Source organism: Protopterus annectens, chromosome 7.part1 (genome assembly GCF_019279795.1).
Source record: "Protopterus annectens isolate FY-2018-M chromosome 7.part1, PAN1.0, whole genome shotgun sequence".
Lineage (NCBI taxonomy): Eukaryota > Metazoa > Chordata > Ceratodontiformes > Protopteridae > Protopterus > Protopterus annectens.
The window spans coordinates 384,100,765-384,125,194 of NC_056740.1; the positions used below are offsets into that span (position 1 = coordinate 384,100,765).

At 42.7% G+C, this 24,430-nt stretch overlaps 1 protein-coding gene across 14 annotated transcripts in view; it reads right to left on the reverse strand.

Moving 5' to 3' along the window:
• Window positions 1-24,430, reverse strand: part of MYO5A (myosin VA) — a 4,204,798-nt gene that overhangs the window by 410,650 nt on the left and 3,769,718 nt on the right. For all 14 annotated transcript variants that reach the window (XM_044078829.1, XM_044078834.1, XM_044078828.1 and 11 more), the window contains one exon: window positions 17,587-17,741. In XM_044078829.1, coding sequence (XP_043934764.1) covers window positions 17,587-17,741 — 155 coding nt within the window. The remainder of the gene's footprint in view (window positions 1-17,586; window positions 17,742-24,430) is intronic.

Below are 24,430 nucleotides of genomic sequence, written 5' to 3' on the forward strand. Positions count from 1 at the left end.
TTTCAAATTTGATCAAGGAAAGAATGACATGCAGGCAAAGGAAATACTTGTAAGAATGAGATAAAGTGTTTTCTTCCTCCCCCAGGAATTTGGGACAATTTGATTGAATGAGTTGGTACCGATGAAATATCTGAAATGTTTAATGTAACTGACTATCAAATGTGACCAAAATGTCAATGATCTGGAATTCAGAATATTGAAGTATTTGATGCAAAAAAAAAAAAAAAAAAAGTTATGTTCTCACCATAATGTTCCATCTGTCTTGTCCATTGTCATTCTTCCCCAAAATTTGGGTTCGGATATGACCCTTGGGTCCGACTCAGTCATTATTTTCAGCTTATGGCCAGTAACGAACTCTTGAGCTCCTCCCTTACCCATAATGCTATGTCCCCCTAACATACCTCAGATCTTGTTTGCTGGCTTATAGAATAAAAAGAGAAGTTATGTACTCACCATAATGCTCCATGTGAGTTGTTCATCTTGCCTTAATTCTCACTGATGGGTTCAGAGCCAGTCCTCGGCTCCGACTCACCCATATGCTAAAGCTCGAGGTCTTCAAACAGCTTGTGGCCTACTCCCTATCCCATGATGCAATAGTGCTTCCCTCAGATCTTGTTTGGAGCCAATCATACTGATAACTACAGTACATAGGAATTGAAATAAGGATACCATAGATAAGTTGTCTGAACTTCCCGGCCCTCAAGACTTTAAAGGTAAGGGGTTGGTGGGTGGGATGCAAGAATGAAGGCGAGATGAACAACTCACATGGAACGTTATGGTGAGTACATAACTTCTTTATGTGAAATTGTTCTATCTCGTCTTCATTCTCACTGATGGGTTAGCATCCCAAGCACCATTTTCTCCCAAGCACCATTTTCTTGGGTGGCTCATGGAAGTATATTCCTCATAACCACAGAACCAAAGGAGGTTCTGTCGCTGGAGGTCCTATCCAATTTGTAATGAGTGATAAAGGTATGAGCTGAGGACCACGTGGCTGCTGCACAAATGATATCTATAGGGAGCCTTGCTAGAAAGGCTGAAGATATGGAAACTGCCCTGATCGAGTGAGCCTTAACTTTATGATTTAGTGCCATGTGTGTAGAGCTGTATGTGAAAGAAATGTAATCTGACAACCATTTTGACAAAGTGGTTTTTACCACCAGAGTACCCTTCTTTGAATCTGAAAAAGGAGACAAAAAGTTGATCCGACTTTCTGAAGTCCTTAGTTCTGTCTAAATAGAATCAAAGTTGCCTATGGACATCAAGTTTGTGCAACATGCGTTCCATTTTGTTAGTATATTTGGGAAAAAACACAGGTAATTCTATAGTCTGGTTAAGATTTGTTTCAGAACAAACCTTAGGTAGGAATGAAGAATTTGTTCTCAGCGTTACTCTGTTGATATGAAAAATCAAGTATGGGGCTTTGATGAACAAGGCATGTAATTTCGAAATTCTTTGAGCGGAAGCAATAGCTACTAGGAAAATGGTCTTCCATTATAGGTATTTCAAATCACAGGATGATGCAGGTTCAAAGAGGGGTAAATGATCAGTGAGAGCACAAAATAAATTCAAATTCCATGGAGCAACTGGGGTTCTAATAGGTGGTCTCAAGTGACTAGTACCTTTAAGGAAGGCTTCAGAAAGTCTGTGTGACATGATGGGGGTCTCTTGATCGCCTATATGAAAATTAGAAATTGCTGCCAATTGAATCCTGCCACAGTCTCTCCTTCATGAAACAGTTTAGTCAGAAACTCTAAAATGGATGAAATTGAAGCCATATATGGGTCAACGTTGTTTTGTGATGCCCATATGGAAAATCTTTTCCACTTGTTAAGGTATAGATTCCTGGTCGAAGATTTATGAGAAGAGATTAGGATGTTCTGTGCTGCAGGTGACAGATTGTGGAACCTGACTATTCGTGGAACTGGAGCAGCCAAGCTGTCAACTTTAGGGTATGAAGTGCAGGATGAAGAGCCCCTGATGAATCCATCAGAAGATCTGGAACAGAGTCCAGAATCCATGGTTCTTCCAGTAGATGAGGCTGAAGAAAGGGGAACCAAATTTCATGAGGCCAGTAAGGGGCTATTAGAATAATGGCCCTTGTGCTGGCTTTCTGTAGGAATATGGGTATCAGAGGAAACGGGGGAAAGGCATAAAGAAGCCCCGGGGGCCAAATGTGTACAAGTGCATCCTTTGGGGTATTCCCCGATTGGGGATCAGGGCAAAGTAGTTGCTGCATTTGGTGTTGGTGGGGGTTGCAAAAAGGTTGCAGCAAGGCTGGCCCCATCTGCGGAATTATCCATTCCACTACTACTTCTTTCAGGGACCACTCATGAGGCAACAGAATTGCTCTGCTCAACTTATCCGCTATCAGGAGGTCCAGTGTATCAGAAAGCGCTGGATGGATACTGCCCACTGCCATACTGCCAGGGCCTCTCGACATAAGGGGTATGATCGGGTTCCTCCTTATTTACATACCAGACCACTGACATGATGTCCATTTGTACTGCAATAGTCCCTAGATGGAGAAAGTTTTGAAAGGACTGCAATGCTAGAAGTACCGCTCTCATCTCTAGGACATTGACATGCAGATGAGACTCGTGATTCTCCCATGTGCCATGGGCTGTCCTTCCCTAAAAATGCACCCCCCCTACCCTATTAGGGAGGAGTCTGTGATCACAATGGTAACAGGGGGTGGTAGAACAAAGGGATGTTCTAATATCACTTGAGGAGAGGTCAGCCACCAAAGAAGATCCCTCTTGCATGACTTTGCTATTATAATGGGATGAGACATTGGAAGTTCCTGATAGGACCACTGTGTGAATAGGACCCATTGCAATATCCGCATATGCATTCAGCCTAACAGAATGGCAATGATGACTGCTGCCTTGGTCCCTAGTAATTTGAGCACTACTGAAGCTGGGGCTCTCTGTTTGGGGATGAGGTCCAGAACTACTTGTTGAAGGCTCACCACTCTTTCCATTGGAAGTTTTATGGTCATGGAAACTGTGTCCAGATCTGCTCCTATAAAAATGGTACGTCTGGATGGCTGTAAAGCAGATTTGTCCCAGTTTACAGTAATCCCCAATCGACTGTAAAGATCTAAGGTCGTATCCCTTGCTTGTACGAGTTGATGCTTGGTGGTGGCAGTGAGGAGCCAGTCATCTAAATATGGAAATACTTGGAATCCTAACCATCTCAGCTGAGCCGTGACTACTGTCATGCATTTGGTGAACACTCTGGGGGTTGTAGTGAGACCAAAGGGCAGAACTCGAAACTGAATGTGACTGGCTCCAAGCAGAAAACACAGACAATCCCTGGATGGTCTGGCCATCTTTATATGGTAGTACGCATCCTGGAGATCTATTGAGCACATCCAATTGTCTTTCCCTAGAAAGGGAAGTACAGACTGTAGCGTGACCATCTGAAACTTTGTTTTTTTGACAGATTTGTTCAACCTGCTGAGATCCAAAATGGGTCTCCAGTCCCCTGTTTTCTTTGGAACTGAAAAAAACATTGAGTAAGTTCTGGATCCTCTCTGGTTTGCTGGGACTGGTTGGATGACTCTTTTTCTAGCAACCTTGCAATCTCTATGGTTGCTTGTTCCCCGAGACTGTGTGGGACGTCTGGGATTTTCTTCACAAGGGGCGGAGGGGTAGCAAAGGGAATGGTGTATCCTCTGGATATTATGCTTTGTACCAAACGATCTTTTGTGATTTTTAGCCATGTGTCTGGGTACAAAGGTAAGTGTCCCCCGACTGCCTCCAGAGATGGACAGACAGGCCTCCTTTCAGGAGCGCTGGTAGTGTTTTCCAAAGAACTGATCCTTGTCACCCTGATTTTGCGGGCCCCCTCTGTCGTGTGGACAGCGTCTTCCATTACTGCCTCCTCTGCCTCTAGAGGGGGTTTCACCACGTGTGTCAAAGAAAGCTCCTTGGGTTTTACAGAACCACATATTCCCACTTTTACAACCTTTAGGATAAGCTCTAGTAGGGGTGGAAAAATGGACTCCTACGGCAGATAGAGTCTTTCCATTTTGCTCACACCTGGTAAGCATTTCCTTCACTTTTGGTCTAAAGCGTGATGAACCATCAAAGGAGGTGTTCACAAAAGATGAATTGTAGGGCTCCGCAAAGGAACATAAGCGCATCCAGAAGTGTCTCCTAAGAGCAATTCCTGTACCCGCTGCCCTACTCGTTCCATCAGCTGAATAAGAAATCAGATGCATGGAAGAGTTTATAAGGGAATTTAGTGCAGCAAGCTGGCTGGTTACCTTGTCTGAGACCCTCGCAGCTACAGCACCCTGTCGAGCATCTCCCAGCTCCTTAAGGAGATCTCTGTGCAGTCGAGTAAAATGTGTAAGGCAGTTCAGGAATCGAAGAGTAAAGGCCGCTGAACTAAACATGCACTTTCCGTATCTGTCCATGATCCTAGAATCTCTATTAGGAGGGTGAACAGATGTGGAGGTCTCCGATAACTCCTTTTTGGTGGCCACCACCACCACCACAGCATCAACGGGCACTACTTGGGTAAGGAAAGAGTTGTCCTGGGGTGATGTTATAAACTTGTTAGGCCTCCGAGGGACTGGTTCTATGGTATCTGGGGACTCCCACGCCTTTCGAGAGAGAAGGTCCATCAACTCATCAAAAGGCAGAGTCACCCAAGAGGTGAAGGGTTGAGACCAAAAAGCCTTCAGGAGTACTGACTCATCATCAGTAGGGTTAAGGGGCTTCTAGCCACCTCTCTGTTTCAGTATTTCTAAGATATCACCAAAAGATACATCTTCAGATGGGGACCATGGGGACCCTTCTGACTCATCTAAGTCAGTATCTGATGTGATGGATTCCTGTGGGGAATCCAGATGCTTCCTCTTACAAATCCTCTTCCTGGGAACCTCCTCAGTGGGAGCTTCTGGGGAGGCCCTAGAACAGTAGGGCTCACCTGATGGGAGGACCTGAGACTCCGGGTCTCTACAGTTTTGAGGGATCAGTGAAACAGAGGCAGACACAGGAGCTTTAGGGGAGGAGATTGCTGGTACCGATAACATGGGTGCCTGAGAGGGCAACACTCCCCTCATAGCATCGAAGGCCCTCTGGCTCCAATCCGAAGAGATGCCTGGATCTGTAGAAGCAGGCAGTCTCTGCGGCGTTTAAGCCATGGGCTCCAAGCCCGAGGTAGGTGCCGAACTCACCCGAGCAGAGGGCCTGAGAGGCAGAGTTGCCACTGAAATATTGGTACGACTATCTTCTCCGGACCCAACTGGTGAGTGTCAGCTCGTAGACGCTAAGGTATGTACTGAAAAAGTCAGAGTAGTCGGAACTGAAAGCCCCAGGGGTGTTGGCTCTGGCGGTTCCATAATCATCGGTTCCGAATACTCCAGCTCCTAAACTTCAGGTCGAATCGGAGGAGGAACAGAAGAAATGGGCTGGGTCTTGGTCGGTTCCGAAGCCCTAAGGGTCGATCCCGACAGAATTTTTTCTAGCACCTGTTGACTGCAAAAGCCTGTGCACCACTTGATCCACATCCTTATCCAATAGTCTTGAGGACCGGGAAGCTATAGAAGAGGCCTCTGACTGTAAAATTGGAGACTTTAGAGTAGGAGATACCAGTTCCAATACTGGGGACGGCTCCTACTGACAACAACCAGTTCTGTAGCCATTGGAGCCGTGGTGGTAGTCTGGCTAAATTTGGATATCCTTGAGCCCCTTCTCAGCTCTGACTCTGAGAATGAGCTGGAAGATAAAGTTTTTGATGAACGCATTCTATGAACACCTTCAGGAATGCATGGATCATGCAATCCCAAATAAAACCAAGACCCAATCCTCCAAAGGCAGACGTCCTGTCTGGTGGACCCCAGCCATAAAAAAACTATACAACAGAAGGAGGAAGCTACTACAAGATAGAGCAAAATCCCAAAAAGGGAAGGCATCTCTGATCAGTATTAGCAAAAAACTACGGGCACTCATAAAATCGTCTAAGGCCAGCTTCGAAAGAAAAATTGCACAGGACACTAAGGATAATCACAAGGCTTTCTTTAGTTATGTTAGGAACCTAGGTGGGAATTCCCAAATATGCTCAGAATTAGCCCAAAATGACAAAAAATACACCGAACCCACAGACATTGCCAACATCCTAGCTGACAGGTTCAGCGCAAACTTCTCCCCCCCCCTCCCCACCAAAAGGGCAAATATCTATCCCAGCAGAGTGCTGCCCCGACATCTCAGATGCTCAGGTAAGAGCCCTCTCCAAAGCAAAAACACAGCATCAATGGGACCAGATGGTGTCCCGGCTGCCCTACATTAACTCCAAGAAGAGCTAAACCCAAACATAAAACTACTGTTCAATCTCAGCCTTACTACAGGATATGTACCCAAAGAGTGGCGTACAGCAACAGTGGTCCCTCTCCACAAAAGTGGTGCCTCAATGGATCCTGGAAACTATCGCCCCATAATCCTGACTAGCTTGGTCTGCAAAGCTATGGAAAGGATCATCATGGACCTCATAAATAAAGATATTGGGGACCTGGATCCTACCCCAGTTCGGCTTTGTTAAGGGCAGATCCTGCCTCTTAAACCTGGTCGATTTCTTTGAAACAGTCACCAAGGCCATTGACGAGGGGAAGGTGGTCCACACAGCCTACCTGGACCTCGCAAAAGCCTTCGATACAATACCCCACTCGAGCATTATAGATAAGCTCACCAGCTTAAATATAAACCCCTATGTCACTAGATGGGTTGCAAACTGGCTCAAGGACAGAACCCACATGGTTAGAATTGCTGGAGCTATGTCAGACTCCAAACCAGTTACAAGTGGCGTCCCACAAGGCTCAGTCCTGGGACCTCTCTTGTTCGGTATATATTTCTTGGAGGTACAGGCCAACACGGAAGGACTTTGGCTGACCAAGTTCGCAGATGACTGCAAACTGGGCGCCATAATCGACTCTCCAGCCGACACAAGCATCTTCCAAAAGGGCCTCATAGAAAGACAACTGGTGCCAGAGCCATGGCATCAAGCTAAACGCCAAAAAGTGTATAGTCATCCCCTTTGGCAAAAACAAAGTGCCCACAAATTACCACATAGGTGGTAATCCATTAAGTACAGAAGAAGCAATTAGGGACCTGGGGACCCAGGTTGATAGCAATCTCTCATTTGACAACCATGTGGCCAAAGTGGTTAGAAAAACATTTTATACAGCCCACCTAATCATGAAGGGATTCACATCTATATCAGGGGAGGTCATCGTGCCTCTTTACTCATCCCTCATCAGGCCCATAATTGAGTACAATGCCCCTTTTGGGATGTACCTTACCAGACACCTGCAGCAACTGGAAAGTCCCCAAAAGTACCTCACCAAGAGGATCAAAGGGCTCAAACAGATGCCATATGCTGCCCGGTTAAATAAACGCCAGCTCTACTCAGTGACATACCGCCTGCTCAGAGGCGATCTGTGCCTGACGTATAAAGCCATGTCCAACCCGGAATTAATGGACATGCTGCACCTCAGAAAATCCAAATCCCATCGAGCTATGCGCTCGAGAGACTTGAACCTCAGCACTGAAATAAATAGGACATGCTGGAGGGACAGATTCATAACCCAGAGGCTCCCTTCACTCTGGAATAAAATCCCAGTCCAGGTTAGGCAGAGTCCCTCATTGACTCTCTTCAAGAGGAATCTTGATGAGTGGATGGGAGATCGTAGGTTTACCCTGGGTATCACTTCCGTGTCACTGTTAGACAGAGGCACAGTATACTAACCTCGAAAAAGGGCATAGCAAAATTAATTTAAAATGGGTGGCGAAAGCCAAACACACTCTGGCTAGGCTTATAAATGCCCTAGGGCAGATAGCCTAGTATGAACCTATGAACCTATGACTTAGCAGGTTTGTCCTTATCCAAAACTTCTTGAAAAGAGGATTTTAGTAAACCTATCACAATTAACTTACTCCTGCATTCGTGGAGAATGCGGGAACTAAATGAGTGACAGATGGTACAATTTTCTTGAAGGTGAAGCTCACCTAGGCAATAAACACAGTCTGTGTGCCCATCTGTGATAGACACCTTTTGTCCACATTTGGGACATTTTTTGAAACCAGATTTAACCTTCTCTTCAGACATGGTAAAGCACTCATATATATAATAGCCCCAAAGAAAAAAATGTAGGGCTCCAACTATATAATATGTAATACAGCACACACTCTATGTAACTATAAAGGCACACAATATCAATAACAATAATAGCCCCAATAAAAACAGGGTCTAACTCTAAACTACAAGAAACTACGGTATACTAACTATGAGAAACACGTAACGCTATATTCAAAGATATAAAATACAACCCTAACAACAACCACAGGGCTGAATTAAACTTACAAATTTAAGTCTAATAGTAGAAAAAAATGAACCACTACTGCCCTAATAAAAAAACAGGCTTGCTACTCTAAAGCAGACAGAAGAAGGGGTAGGCAGGAAAGTTGCTTTAAACTAAACTATCTCTAAGAGAATTGTTATAAGTAGGTCTAGAAGAGAAACAGACACAAAATCAGAGAAAAAGCACTCCAATTCTAAGTATAACTAGCAAACACCAACAATGTAAAGAAAAATCCTAAGTTTTATATTATCTATCAACACCAAGCAAGAATTGTAGAAAAATACAAAGACATTTTAACAATACTGGCCAGAGCTGTCGTGGAACTCCCGGTCTGTTGCAGCGGCAAATACGATCAGAGGGAAGCACTATTGCATCATGGGATAGGGAGTAGGCCATGAGCTGTTTGAAGACCTCAAGCTTTAGCATCTGGCCGAGTCAGAGCCAAGGATCAGCTCTGAACTCATCAGTGAGAATGAAGGCGAGACAGAACAACTTCACATTGAAATATTAGCATCATGTTAAACAGAAAATCATATCTAGAGTGCAATATAAGGAACAGTGGTTCCCTTAAAAGGTCTCACTCTTCCAGAAGTCATTAGTTCAAAGCCAGGGGGTTGGTGGGAGGGTAGTTGAGAAAGAATGAAAATGGACAACAGAGATGGAACATTATGGGGAGTACATAACTTTTATCTGATGTCAATTTTCATTCATTCCTCAACAACTGTGACAGAGTCCCCACCTACCTGAAATCCCAGGAGGACTCTAAGGAAGGATATTCCTGAGCATAGTTGAGCCGCAGGCTGCCCTTCTCCTCAAGACCAGAGCCAATTTGTAGTGAGTAATAAAGGTATGAAGATTAGCCCAAGTAGCAGCCACACATATATCATCCATGGAAGCCCTAGATAGAAAAACTGAAGACAATGTCATGGAACTGGTTGAATGGGCTCTTAAAGGTTTTGGTAAGGAAAGGCTCAATTCGTTACACACAAAGGATATACAATCGGTCAGCCATCTGGCTAATGTAATCTTTGTGACTAGTTTGCCTAATTTGTAATCCGCAAAGGAGACAATTGATCTGTTTTTCTAAAATATTTTGTTCTATGTAAGTAAAAATGCAATTGTCAGTGAATGTCCAGTCAGTGTAACATATATTTACCTTTGTTTGTAAAATTTGAAAAGAAAACTGGCAAATTAATAGATAGGTTGATGTGTGGTTCATAAACCTTATCCTTATGAAATACCAAGTAAGGATGTGCTTGAAGTTCTGACTGTCTTCTAGCAGAAGTGACAGCTACCAAAAATATAGTTTTCCAGGTCAAAACTTTTAACTTGCATTTAGCTGCTGGTTCGAAAGGTGAATGAATTAAGGTTTGTAATACCAAATTTAAGTCCCATAGGAAGAGTTGGATCCTTATAAGGGGATCTCAAAAGAAGTGTACCTCTCATAAAGGCTTTACAAAGTTTAGTTGAAGCCAAGTAGGAGTTTTCAATCCCAATGTAAAAACTGAAAATGGCAGCTAGATGTACCCGAATAGATGAAAAGCTGGCTCCTTTGTTGAAAATTGCTGACACAAATTCAAGGACACTATGTACTAGTGCTGTAAGAGGGTCAACATGTTTCTGCTGTTCCCAAAAAACAAATCTCTTCCATTTACTTTTATAACGTTTCCTTGTGGAAGCCTTGCTGGAAGACAAACATTTATGATGAACAGGGGAAGACAGCGTATGCTGTCTGGCTATCAATGGAAGTGGAGAAACCAAGCAGTCAGCTTTAATTTGAAATATTTGGGTGAATCATACCTGTTTGGTGAGACAGAAGGTCTGGAATTGGATCCAGACTCCAAGGAGGGGAGACTAGATGAGGCCAAAGGAAGGGGAACCAAATTTGTTGAGGCCAGTAAGAGGCAATGAGGATGACTTTGTTCGTCAACTGGGATGCTTTCTGCAGAAATTTATGGATTGAGGGAATTGAAGGCTAAGCATGGAGGAGACTGGGGGGGGGGGCAATCATGTAGGGCAGCATCTCTCAGTGACTCCCTGGCAGGGGGATTATGACAAAGAATCTGCTGCACTTGTTTAGGGTAGCCACAAATAGTTCACAGCATGACTGACCCCATTGACAAAAAAATCTTTTCCTCCACTTTCTTGTTGAAAGACCACTCGTGAGGTAGTAGAATGGATCTGCTCAACTTGTCCGCTATCATGTTGGATTTCCCCAGAATGTGCTTTATCAGAAATTGTTTGGATGAAATCTCCCATTGCCAAACTCTGAGAACTTCTCGACACAGGGGGTAAGATCTGGTTCCTCCTTGTTTGTTGATGCACCAAACCATGGACATATTGTCTGTTTGAACTGCAACTGTCCTGAAAGGGAGAGAATACTGGAAAGCCTGCAATGCTAAGACCACTCCTCTCATTTCCAGGACAGTTATATGCAAATTGGCCTCTTCATGGGGACCATGTGCCATGGACTGTTTTTCCCAGGAAGTACCCCCTACCCAGTCTAAGATGTGTCCATGTTCACTGTGGCTTTGGGTTGAGGAAGAATGAAGGGAAGGCCTTGTAGAACCTGATCTGAATGGATCTACCACCAAAGGTATCTTCTGCACGCTTGGGTAATTCTTATCTGATTAGACATATGCTGACGAAGAACTGACCACTGAGTTGCTAACATCCATTAAATAATCCTCATATGAAATCTTGTTAGTTGAAATAGAACTATTGCCGTAGACATTGATCCCAATCGGCCTGAAATTGAGGAATTTTGGAATCGGACAATCTGTACTCTTGGAAAAAGAAGAGAGGCTGTCAAGGATACTGTGTTGAAAACTGCTCCTATTAGCCCCAATGTCTGAGACATTTCTAACTGAGATTTGTTGTAATTTATGGTACTCTTTAAGAAGGAACAAGTCTGAAGTACCTGGTCTTGAGATCTTATCAGTAGAAGCCTGGTCGGAGTGATTATAAGCCAGTCATCAAAGTATGGAAACACTTGGAATTCCTACAGTCTCGAGTGAGCTGCTAGTACTGCCATACATTTGGTGAACACCCTGGGGGCAATGGTGAGGCCAAAGGGTAGTGCTCTGAATTGGTAATGACCGACTCCCAGCCAGATGTGCAAGTACCTTCTGGATTGTCTGTTCATTTTTATGCGATAGTACACATCCTGAAGGTCTAGTGAACATATCAACTTGTCCTTGCACAAAAGTGGCAGAATGGACTGAACTGTGACCATTCGAAACTTGGTGTGCTGAACAGATCTGTTCAGACTGCTGAGGTCCAGAATTGGTCTCCAGTCCCGTTTTCATTGGCTCTGAAAAAAATCTTGAGTAAGTTCCAGATTCTATCTGTTCCAGTGGGACCTCTTGGATAACTCTTTTTCTAGCAGCTTTTCTATTTCTAGTGTTGCTGCTTTCCTCTGACTGGGAGGAACATCAGGAATTTTGCATACAGGTGGAGATGGTAAAGAAAAGGGAATTGTACAACTTCTGAAAATACTCTTCTGCACCCATGTATCCTTTGTAATGTCTAGCCAGGCTCTCTGGTGCAAGGATAAATGATCCCAGATTGCCTCCAGGGGTGAACAATTGGGCCTCCTTTCAGGAGGACTGGTAGGATCCAAAGAAAGAGTCTTTGGACCCTTAGTTCTGTGGGCCTCCTCTGCCATGTGGGCATCTTCCATTCAAGTTCCCCCCTCTGCCTCCGGGGGGAACTATCTCCACATGGATCCTGGAAGGACTCTGGGATGTTTTGAACCACATTTTATGACCTCCTCTTTGATTCCTGGAAAAGGTTCTTTGAGAGGTTGAAAAAATGTACTCCTACTGCAGAGAGGGTCTTTCCATCGTGCACACACCTGGAGAGTGTGTCTTTTACCTTAGGGCCAAACAGGTTCCGTCAAAAGGTGCACTGATGAAGGAAGACTTGAAGAACTCCACAAAGTCACACAAAAGCATCCAGGCATGCCTTCTAAAAGAAATGCCTGAACCTGCCATCCTTGAAGTACTTTCAGCTGCATGTGAAATGAGCCTCATTGGCGAATTAGTAATCGACTGTAGGGTAGCCATATGAGAGGCCACAAAAGTCTGAGCCTCAGAAGTACTGGTCCTGATGAAGGATTTGGAGAGTTCATTAATCAAATTTCTCTGCAGTATACTGAAGTGTGCCAAATAATTCAGCGATCTGAGTGCAAATGTTGCTGAAGTATAAAGATGCTTCCAAAATCTGTCCAAGGCCCTTGACTCCTTCATAGGGGATGAACAGTACAACTCTGTTCTGTGAGTTCCTTCTTGGTGGTCTCTGCAATGACCATGGTATCTACCAAAACTCCCTTGCTCCAATATTCCCTTCCTTAAGGTGGTGTGAAAATCTGGTGTAGTCTCTTGGGGATCTGCTCAACTGTGTCTGGTTCCTTCCATGCCTGCCTAAGATGAAGTCAATAGGCTTGTTGACGAGCAGAGTTGCCCAGAAGGTAGACAGGCAAGACCCAAAAGCCTCCAGGAATACAGATTCCTCTTGGGAAGGGTTATCAGTAGACCAAACACCCCTATGCTTAAGGATCTTTAGGATGTCTCCAAATGAAACGTCAGCAGGTAGTGATCTTGGGGAACCTTCCCCCTCCTCAAAATCGGTATCTTCAGCGACTGACTCCTGAGGGAAGTCTAAGTGCCTCCTCTTGCACTTTCTCTTCCTAGGGACTTCTTCAGTAGGGTGCCCCAGAGAAGTATCAGAAGAAATGGAAATACCCTGCTGGGTAGCCTGGAGACTTTGGGTTGGCTGCCCCTGAGGAGAAGAGAGATGAGGCTCACAGCACAGAGACACAGGATCCAGAGAGGATATCTGGGGGGGGGGGACTGTGTCTGTTCTGCATAGGTAGAAAGCACTCCCTCCACTACGTCAAAAGCAAAATGTTTTGGGGGAAGGAAGTTGATGGAGCCGAGAAGCCAAGCGTCATCCCCATCAGCTTCCTCTGCCTTGAAGGGAGTCTACCCAAACCAGAGGTCAGAGCTGAGCTATCCAATGCTGAAGCTTTGTGGGGCAGAGGTGGCTCTGAGAACTTCAGAGTTGACTCCAACACCTCGGATTCCAACAGGGATGCTTTGACTCTGAGAGTCATATTGCTCTGATGCACTCAAAGAAGGTCTCACAGCTGAAGACATAATGATCTTTGGATCCGACCCAGATGGTCCTGGAAGAATCAGATTCAAGGGCTCCAAAACCACTAGTCAGATCAGAGACACAAGCCAAGATCAGAGATGTACAGCTATGGAAGACTTCCTGACCCGGAGAGGGAGGAGCTGGAAGAACTCCCATCTGAATCTGTGCTGACAGAAACTTCCTCCTTATCCACATCAGCTTTGGTCAGACTTCTGAGGAACGAGATGAAGAGGCCACAGATGGAGACCTAGAATGCCAGTGAGACTCTAAATTGGAGAAGGGACCTGAGAGGGTATCGGATCAATGGAGGGAGAATATCTGGTCCTAGGTAGAAGCTTTGGCTCAGATAACCCAGGATCCAAGGAAGCCATTTTCATGTCTGATGTTGGGTTTGGTGAAGGAGCAGTCTTTAGACCAGACTTCCTGTGCTTCTTCCTTGGAGGTTCCACAATCGGATCTAAGGAAAGGGAGGAGGAGCTTGATGGATCTGAAGGTTTTCTGGACTGTACCTTAGACACAAGGTGAGCCCCAAATTAAGCCTCTGAGAAGGCTGACGAATCAAGCCTTTTAAAACAAGCTTATTCTTCTGCTCCACAATGGCCTGAGGATTAAAAAATTTACAAATGTTGCAATCTTTTTGCAGGTGCTCAGAACCTAGACAGTTAACGCATAAGGTGTGACATCAGAGAGTGGTAACTTATGACCACATTTCTGGCATTTTTTAAACCCAAATGGCTTTTCAGACATTTTTATAGGAAAAAACAATAATAAAACATAGCTTTGTAAGATAGAAACAAAGTAAAAGGGAAAGGAGATATCAACTATGGTATCGAAGACTACAGTGTAAAAGGGGATAGATGTAGAAAAAATATTACCAGTGATGGTAGAAATAATTACACTAAAGTGTATAAAGGGAGGACATATAAAAACTACAGAAAGAAAGTAATTAGTGCAATATTAGTAATAATAGAATGATATGGCTCTAATTTTGAATACTAAGCTTGAAAGCTCACAGCAGACACTGTCCAACCCGAAAAGCATAAAATGAGATCTGAGATGTGTTGGGGATAGTGCCTTATGGGTAATGGAGGAGCTCAAGAGTTTGTTAGTAGCCACGAACTGAAAATAACGTCTGAGTCGAACCCAACTGTTGAGGAATGAAAGAAAATTGACAACATCAGATCAATGCTTTCTTAAACACTTCAGCTAGTAATGTAATAAAAAAAAACTATAAAAAATACACTAAGTAAGGAAAGAATAACAGAAAATTTAGGGATAGGATTTCTGACCAATTATCTAAAATTACTGAAAAATTCCAATCAGTGCAATATTTAAACACATCAGTGATGTAGGTTTTGATTACACTTTCAGTGGCTGAATTTACCACACAAACGATTATAGTGGAAACACTGTTTTACAGAATAAATTGAATGAATATAAATAGATTAAATGCCTGCACGTATCAGGCTTGGCATATATACTCAATGAAACCTGTGGCCACTTAAACACTGATGCTCACATACCTTGCTTTCATATGTAAGCAACCACATTTTTTTTCATTTTTGTTTGCCTGTTCTCCATTTTAAATGGTTTGTCACTTATTTGTAGCTCCTGGTTTGGGTGGGGGTGGGGGTGCTATTTGTAAAACATGGTTCATTTCTTTTTGTTCATCACGTTGGAGAAAATATCAGCCAGCTTGTTTTGCCTGGTTGCAGCTTTGATTGAATATTACTTAACAAATTCCTTCTGGAACCTAGATCTACCTGTGTGTGTGTGTGTGTGTGTGTGTGTGTGTGTGTGTGTGTGTGTGTGTGTGTGTGTATGTGTGTACATACATACACACACACACACATATATATGTGTATGCACGTATATATAATTACATGCATATATATATATATATATATATATATATATGTGTGTGTGTGTGTGTGTGTGTGTGTGTATATATATATATATATATGGTTCTACCTGACATAATCAAAAACCACAACACACCGACAACCACACCACCGACACCACATATTATAAACCATAAACACGTAACCACACACATAATAACGAATAACCGAACCCGACGAACAACAACACGAAAACCCATACACCACAACACACAACAACACAAACAAACACAAAACAATCCACAAACCACACACACAACACACACAACCAAAAGCAAACCAAGCCAAGCCCACACTAAACTAACTAACCCTACCCTCACTATTATCCCCACAGACCAATCTCCTTCACACCTGCCTACCCCCACCCCACGTCACTACCCCATATACACTTTGCTTTTTCCCCCCTAATCTCCGTCCCTCGGTGTGTTGTTGTCATCCGTGTCGGTCTTCTGCATTATCGGTGTTGTGGTGTCTCATCGTCTTCGTCGGTCTCTTTTGTTTTCTTTCTGTGATCTTCTGATTCCGGTCTTCTGCTTCTGTCTTCGATCTTCTCGGAGTAGAATATATATATATATATATGGCTTCACTTCATAATCTCGATATTCTGAAATACCGAATTTCAGAATACCGAGATTAGAATACCGAATGCCGGAATCATGAAACACCAGAAGCGAAATTCAAAATACCGAAGTTGAGCTTCTGGTGTTGCGGTGTATGAATGGATGTAAGTGCAGGTAAATTTGTATGAGTGTGTAGATTATGTGCTGTAGTGTATATGTTAGTGTGTGTTTTGGTTGTGATGTGTGTGTGCATGGGGCTGTGAAATGTGTGGGTGTGAATTGCCTTTGTGTGTGTGATTGTGCGGTCTCGGAGTTAGATTATTTAAGTAGGTTAGTTTTGTTTGTGTGTGGGAGGCAGTTGTGTGTATGTGAGTGTGTGTGTCGGGATTTTGAATTTCGCGATTATGGGCAATCGGTATTTGTGGTGTTTCGGCTTTATGATCTTGATATTCTGAAATTCGGTATTTCAGAATTTCGGGATTATAAAGTGAATCTATATATATATATATATATATATATATATGTGTGTGTGTGTGTGTGTACACATATAACAGAAAGATACAGTGAAACATCAATGTGCACAAACATTTAAATATGAGAGATCAACGATGGCATGTCGAAAACATACTTATTGGTCAAAACTACAAATGATAAAATAAATAGCTTAATTTTGCAATCAGTTAACCAAAACTCTACCATTGACTTCGGACACACTTTGTCTAAGTGTTAAGTCTTATGGAAAGAGTTTTTTCCCAAGGTAAGGTGGAGGGTTAGGGGTTAGAGGCGGAAGCAGGAAAGGGGTTAAGGTCAAGTTTAGCACACATCATTGAAGATGAGCAGGTGTTTATGTTGTTGGTTTTACTTCCAACTATTCACCTTTTCTGTTTGCTGATTTAAAAGTCGACATTGTATATCAGCAACTTTCTGAATGGGAACCTTACTTCCTATCTTTAGATAACTGGATTTGTTTAGAGGAAAACCTAGATGTGGCAAAGCCAGTGTTATAGAAGATCTGCAGCATTGCACAATTCCCTAAAAATGGTCACTGACTTTTCATTTTGTGGTATCACATATGCTTTCACATTTCACTGTATCGATACTGGATGTTGCAGATTGTTTACTCCAGGTAGAGACTCAGCAGGAATACACGCAGTGTCCTTTAATATGCACCTGCCAACTGGCTGTGAATCAGCATTGCTGGATTACATAAGTTGCTTAAAGCAGAGGAATAAAATATTATTTCTACAAGCATTTATACCTGCAAGTCATGTTAAGGTGCTGTTTTTAAATACATTAAAACAATTTCAACTATTGTAGTTCAAAGCCATGTCTGGTCACCTTGTTTTTAGTATTTTTTGTAGTGCTATGCAACATTCTGTATTCTTTTACTGAACTCAGATCTCAAAAAGTATTATGACATGCAGTACAAGGAGTCATTCAACATTCAAAACACAAGTCTGGCATATATACTAGGCTGAAAAGGAGTCCATACCAATAGGGATCCCTGAGACTCTACACAGATACACTTTTGCTGATGTCTGAGTAAGTACAGGTTCAAAGACATCTACATAGGTTCATAGTGTATTAAGTTATTACATACCTTTAACACCTTCTTAATTCCATTGATAGTCGACGTCAGCAAGGATCGCACTTTCTGATCATCATTCAGATAATCAGCATGGCGGACACACATAAATAAAATATAGGCTGGCAGTCCAGGGATGAGGTTAACAGCTACACCACGTGGTTTCAGCTCTGATAAAAATAAATAAATAAATAAATAAATCCAACAACCATTATTGGAAAAATGGTATTTTCATGAATGGCGTTTAGTATTTAACCGGTTTTCCCAAAATAGTTTTATAATTCCTTAACTTCATATTACTCTTGCATACAAACAGCTTCCTTTAAACCAATTTTAACTCTCCAGCTCTGCTGATTTCTGAAAAAGTTACAAATTCAAAATGGTCATTTTATTTCTACTCAGAAGGTGCCCATTTTCACGACATCCTACAGTTAAGACAACTTTCAGGTGGAATTCTATCACTCGTATACATACATAACTTTTCCCTTAACACCATACAGCACAGAGCAAAATACTGCATGCAATACCAAGACAGTGACCAATTCATGTTAGGTAGTATGCAGACACTGATGTAAATTATGATCACATTTTTACAAGCTGGTAATTTCAGTAACTTTAAAATTATTAACCAGGTTACATTTGTACAATGTCAGTCAAGAGAATTCATGAGGGGGAGTCACAAAGATGTGTTCTTGAAGATTTTGTCAGAAATTAAATTGCATTCATTGAGCAGAAGTATGTGACTTTGCATGTTTAAGTATTTTTGCCTCTGAGTTATGAGCATGCATCATCTTATTACTCCACATCAAGGGTGAGTACTGTTCAGAAGTTAATGTTCCAAGGGATTTACAGAATGCCATAAAGAAGTGCATGGCAGGCTAGTTCTACAGCTGATAAAAACGGCTGTCAGGCAGATGATACAACAAACGTTTCGAACAAAACATTGAAAAACGTATTCCGTTAAGGCACTGAGTTGAACCACAGAGTTAGAAAAACCCACTGAAGCTCATTGCAGTGTTTACATCAGCTGGTGGTCAGGTCTGAAAGCAAATACCTGCTCATGATCTGAGACAAAGTTGTAGGCCTGAAAGGCTTTTATAAAAAAATGGAGCTGGTGAAATGGAAACAAGTGTTGTTTGTAGGAAATAAAAACAGTATTGGACTTTTGAAATAAAAATAATGGCTCTCTGCCAGGGACATTTTCTTGTTTACCAAATAGGGAAAAAAAATCAGTTTTCTTTTGCAGAGGATCCATTTTGTTCCAGGGCCCCAGAAAGTGAGATCATACGTTCAGTGTCACCCAGTCTAGTGAAAACGGTTGGCGAGTTCCATTTTCACATTGGAAAGTGATTTTTCCCCTAAAGCCAACCAGAGTTGAATGACTGACAATACATATTAGATGGGAGAAGGAAGACCAACGTCATTCTACTGTGGCTTTAAAAATAGCAGTGAGCACACACTAGTAGCGAACAAAAAGGCAGAAGATACCCATCTGTTCATGCAACAAGAAGAGATAGTGAATGCACAGTGCACTGAAAAATGGTAAAGGAATAATGGTTATGTCAGGCTACTGCAGAACCTGAACACTGTATGGACCACCTTCTACCCCACTTCCGAAACATGTAAATGTACCCTAGAAATAGTGGCAAGGAGGAAACTGTACAGCAGAGAAAGTGTTAAACGTTTTAAGGCTAATGAGCTAGCTCGAGTGATTAGCATGTCATACTGCACACACTTTTTCCACAGAAATGAGCTGAAATATAGACCTAATGGAGGTTAATCCACATCTAGCCTGTGTGTTAATCATTATGTCTTGAAACAACTGGAGGATTGATTACTTTCCAGTACTTCAGTGGAAACTATGTAAAGTAAAACCATGCCAGCTGGTTCCTTCCTAAGCTTAAACAAGAAAATCATGAATACTGTAAAGTCTTCTAAAGCACATTACAAAACTAAAATCACATCCCTAGCCAAGGATAATCATAAGGCATTTGTTAACTATGTCTGAAGTCTAAAAGGGAATACCCAGCTACGTGCCAAACTGGTTGCAGATGGAATCACTCCTACTACACTGGAAGATATTGCCAACCTGCTAACTGACAGATTCAGTGCAAACTTCACCATCCCCCATCCCCAGCTACCATAACATTCCAAATAGTAGAGAGCAAACACAAAAAAAGCATGTATGTATATATATACAAAACAAACACACTAATAGATAGAGCCCCTAGCTAGCTTTATAAGATGGGCAAACAATAGGAGCACCACAGAGGAAGGCGGGAGGATATTGACTGTTGATGGCATGCATCGGATCTATCATCATCATAGGTACGTCAGGTTTTTCCAACTGAAGGATAAGAGTCCCTTCCAAGCAAGTGGGTGGAACGAACGTGTGCAGAACAGGGCCACATTCCAGAGATCAGTGCCATCCGACAAAAGAGGAACGAGAGTGCCTCCCTGTTTGTTGATGTAACACATAACTGTGGTGTTGTCTGTCCTTATCATCAATAGACCTTTGCTGAAGGAATGGTCTGAATGCCTGAATTGCCAGTTTTACTGCCAGCATTTCCTTAGATTTATGTGTGTGTAGGCAGCTGGTTTTGAGACCATGTTTGTATGCACTTGTCCAGCATGTGTGCCCCCCCCCAACCGAGGTCTGAGGCGCCTGGCGTGATGGTTTGGGGCTGTTGAGCACTGTGGAAAAGGCAATCCTCCTGTTGATTGGATGTTTGAGCCTAAATTTGCTTCAGGCATGGAATAATGGGAATCTGGGTTTCCAAGCTGTGCTTGTGTTGAGACCATAAATTCTTTTAGGTACCACTGTAGTTTTCTTGCAGTGCAGTCTGGGAAGTCCGGTTGGTATGCAGGGATGATGCCAGCAAGGCTTGCGATGGTTCTGTTTTGTTAAGGCCAAGAAGAAGTAGAGAGAGGCTGTTTTTTCGACTGTGTATCCCAGGGCTTGTGCAGATAAATGACCCCTTTGTAAATCTTCTGCCAGCTTGCTTTCGCTCCGCTTGTATCAGGCAGCAGTCAGTCGCAGATGGGGAGATGAGGCCTGCAGAAGCCAATGAGCAATGAGAATTGATAATGCTCTGATCCTGCAAGAAATATGAGGTATCTCTTGCAGTTTGTCAGTGGGACGGGAGGTATGCCTCCTCCTTGAGATCTAGAGCAGCCAAGACTCCTTGCTCTGCATAAAGAAGGGGAAGAAGCTGCTGTAGGGTCAGCATTTTGAATTGTTTGAAGGTGTGTAAAGCGGACAAGTCGAGAATGCCGAGAAGGTTGCCTTCTTTTTCTGTTCTTGGTACCAGGAAGAGTCTGGGATCCTTCCTTGCCTTTTAGATGGTACTTTTTCACTGGCTCATCCTTTATAATTGGACATTTGTTTTTGTGCTTCTGTCTTTTGATGTGGAGGTAGGTTGGTGGAGTTCTCCTGGGTTTGTATAGAGAGTATGGGAGTAACCTTGGTGGATTTGTATCTGTGAAATCTTCCTTTGTGATGTAATGCCAGTGTACTGAATAAGTGAGCCAGTAAGCCTAAGGGTGCTTGTGCTTGGCTGGTGCTTGGTTCCCAGAGCTTGCAGTTGTGCTGGCGAACCAGTAGTTGTACCCAGACTTTGAATCCGTCCGATCAAGGCTGCCTGACGACGCTGTACAAACAACCCATTTGTAAAGCACAGCATCCTTGCCCAAAGCATACCTGACACAAGTTCTCTGCCAACATCTCTGTACTTTCCAAAGATAAAAACATGGCCTTAGTGGGACGAGATAATATCCCAGGTTATTTACTAAACAATCTAAAACAAGACCTAGTGGACCCACTTAGTTTTATCTTTAATCATAGCTGGAGAACTGGCTATGTTCCCACAAAATGGAGAACAGAAATGGTAATTCCCCTGCACTAAGGTGGACCACCAACTGACCCTGGGAACTACAGACCTACAAGTCTAACCAGCCTCATCTGCAAGGCTATGGAAAGAATTATCAAGGACCTTACCAACAACCTAGTTTGGCTTCGTTAAGGGTAGACTGTGCTTATTAAACCTGGTAGACTTCTTTGAGAATGTCAACAAAGCCATGGATGAAGGTAAGACAGTGCACTCAGCCTATCTCAACCTTGCCAAGGCTTTTGACACAATCCCCCACTCTGGCATCATTGAGAAACTCTCCCAACTGGGAATTAACCCTTATGCTACTAGACGGGTAGCCAACTGGCTGACAGAACACACATTGTCAAAATTGGTGATTCCACCTCAACCAGTAGGCCCGCCACCAGTGGAGTACCACAGGGGTCTGTGCTGGGCCCCTTACTGTCTGGCATCTACCTCTCAGAAGTTCAGGCCACAGTAGATGGCATCTGGCTCACCAAGTTCTCTGATGATTGCAAACTGGGAGCAATCGCTGTGTCCCCTAATGATGTCAACATACTAAAAGAAGGGCTAACACAAACTAATGATAGGTGCCAAAGCCATGGTCTAAAACTAAATGCAAAAAAAGCATTATTATTTCCTTTGGCAAAACAGAATTTCCTATAAATTACAATATTGCCAACACCTCCCTGAGTTCCAACCCAGTGGTGCGAGACTTGGAACACAGGTTGATAGCAATCTGAATTTTGACCACCAATTTTCCACAGTGGTAAGGAAAGCCTTCTGTGTAGCACACCTCATAAGCAAAGGCATTGCATCCAAGTCAAAGGATGTTATAACTCCACTGTACTCAACCCTCATCAGTCCACTAATAGAGTACAATGCACCCTTTTGCATGTACCTAACCAGATATCTGCAGCAGCTGGAGAGACCTAAGAGATTTCTCACTAAGAAAATACAAGGACTCCAAGCCATGACCTAGATGGTCAGGCTGAAAACCATGTCACTTTACTCTAGATCTTATAGGCTGCTGAGAGGTGACTTGTGCCTGGCATATAGGGCAATCTCCGACCCTGCCCTAATGGAAATGCTGCACATCCGCAAGTCAAATGGGACAAGAGTCACTAACTCTAGGGAACTTAACCCAGCCTGTGACATTAATAGAACATGCTGGAGAGACAGATACGTCTCCCACAGACTGCCGCTTCTCTGGAATAGACTTCCTATTCATGTAAAACAGAGTTCCTCGCTAACCCTATCCAAACACAACCTAGATAATTGGATGGGAGACTGCAAATTCATTCCTGGGATGGCACTCATGTCCTTCATTGACAAGGGTAACCGGTGTTGATCACAGACCTGCTCTGTTCATAAATCTGTTCTGCAAACTACACATAAAGAACAAATGGGGATACTTGGGATTAACACATGGCTAGGCTTGTAAAGGTTCTAGGGACACTAGCCTAGTAACCTTCTATGAACCTATAAACAGGATAGGATTTCAAGCAATATACAAACATTTGTAGGGCATCTGCCTTTAGGTTCACTGATAATAAGCTGCAACATTCTAATGAACCTGCACAGCAGCACAAACATTTCCAAAAAGTGCTATTCATCTCTACTGGGAAGACGCATTCATCCAGATTCTACTATACCACAAAATGCTACCTGTGGCAGCAGCACACATTCAAAACAAAACCTGCCAGATTCAAATATGAGACAACCTCAGTAAAACTTTCTAAAATGTAAGCATCTGCTCTTCAAAAACAATAACCGTCAGCGATGAAGGACTTTCTTAAAACATGGGAAATCTGCAACTTCAACAAGCCAATATAACAGCAATAAAGTGCTAACAAAAATACATCTGCAATTTAGTAAGAAAATATTTAAAAAAAATAAAATGGGTATGCAGAAGTATGTAATCACTCCAGTAATTCCTTGTACATCTAACAGTATCTAAAATATTCGGGCTCCTATTAGAAGACAAAAGATGCATTCTTTCGAATGCGTCTTGGTCGAACTTAAAAGACTGAAACGGCAAAATATTGAAGCGGCTTTTAAGCAAATTTTTTCCCTGGGAAAGAATTTGCTTGGCCGCTTTATTACTTTGCCGTTTTCGGTACTGTAGAGCGGTCTCGGAGTTGGTATATTTAAGTAGGGGGGGGGGTGAAGCCCCTCACTTAATGTAATGTTTAAAGTGGGTTTTTTTGGAACAGCAATTTTTTTTTTCCCTTGGGGAAAAAAAAATCGCTGTTCTGACAGTTCGACATTGTAAGCTTTCGCTTACATAGGGTCGATTAATCACTGTTCGCTTTTTCAAGTGTTCGGTGATCTAATATAGACTCAAATATTCACCTAGAAAGTACAGTTGTATTAGAACTTAACATAATAGCAGATGTCCTACTGATCACTGATGTAATATTCCAAACTGTTGGTTTATCTCACCAAATAACCTGGAGATACAGCTGGGTGCCTAAACCTTCCAAAGAGTCATACTTCTAATGTATGACCTTAGCTTGTGGGTGTAAGAGTACATAAGTGGATGCATGAGCTTAAATACTGAGATTCTCCAAGCTAGAAAGTCTGAAGTGCCCTGAGAGGTAAAATAACTGGTCGGCTACATGGGAAGAGGCAGAACCACAGTAATCCTTATTGGTCCATATGGATTAAAAGAAGGAAGAACAAGAGAAGGGAGTAATAAAGAATATTGCAACAGTGATCAGTGGTACATTTATTGTTATGGTAAGTTCTTACACAACTGTACTATGTCCTTCCTTAAATCAGTGTTGCAATATTCTATACTGTTGAGTGACTCCCAAAGCTTAAGAGGTGTGAAGGGTCGATGTAAGGTATATAGAATTGCCTAGTAACCCAGAGATATAACTGACCTGGCAAAGGCAGCTCTGGAGTTACAGAAGTCATCTGCTTTGTAAAGCTTGGTGGAAGTATGCACAAAAGACCAAGCAAGCTGTTTCTGAAACTGTACAAGA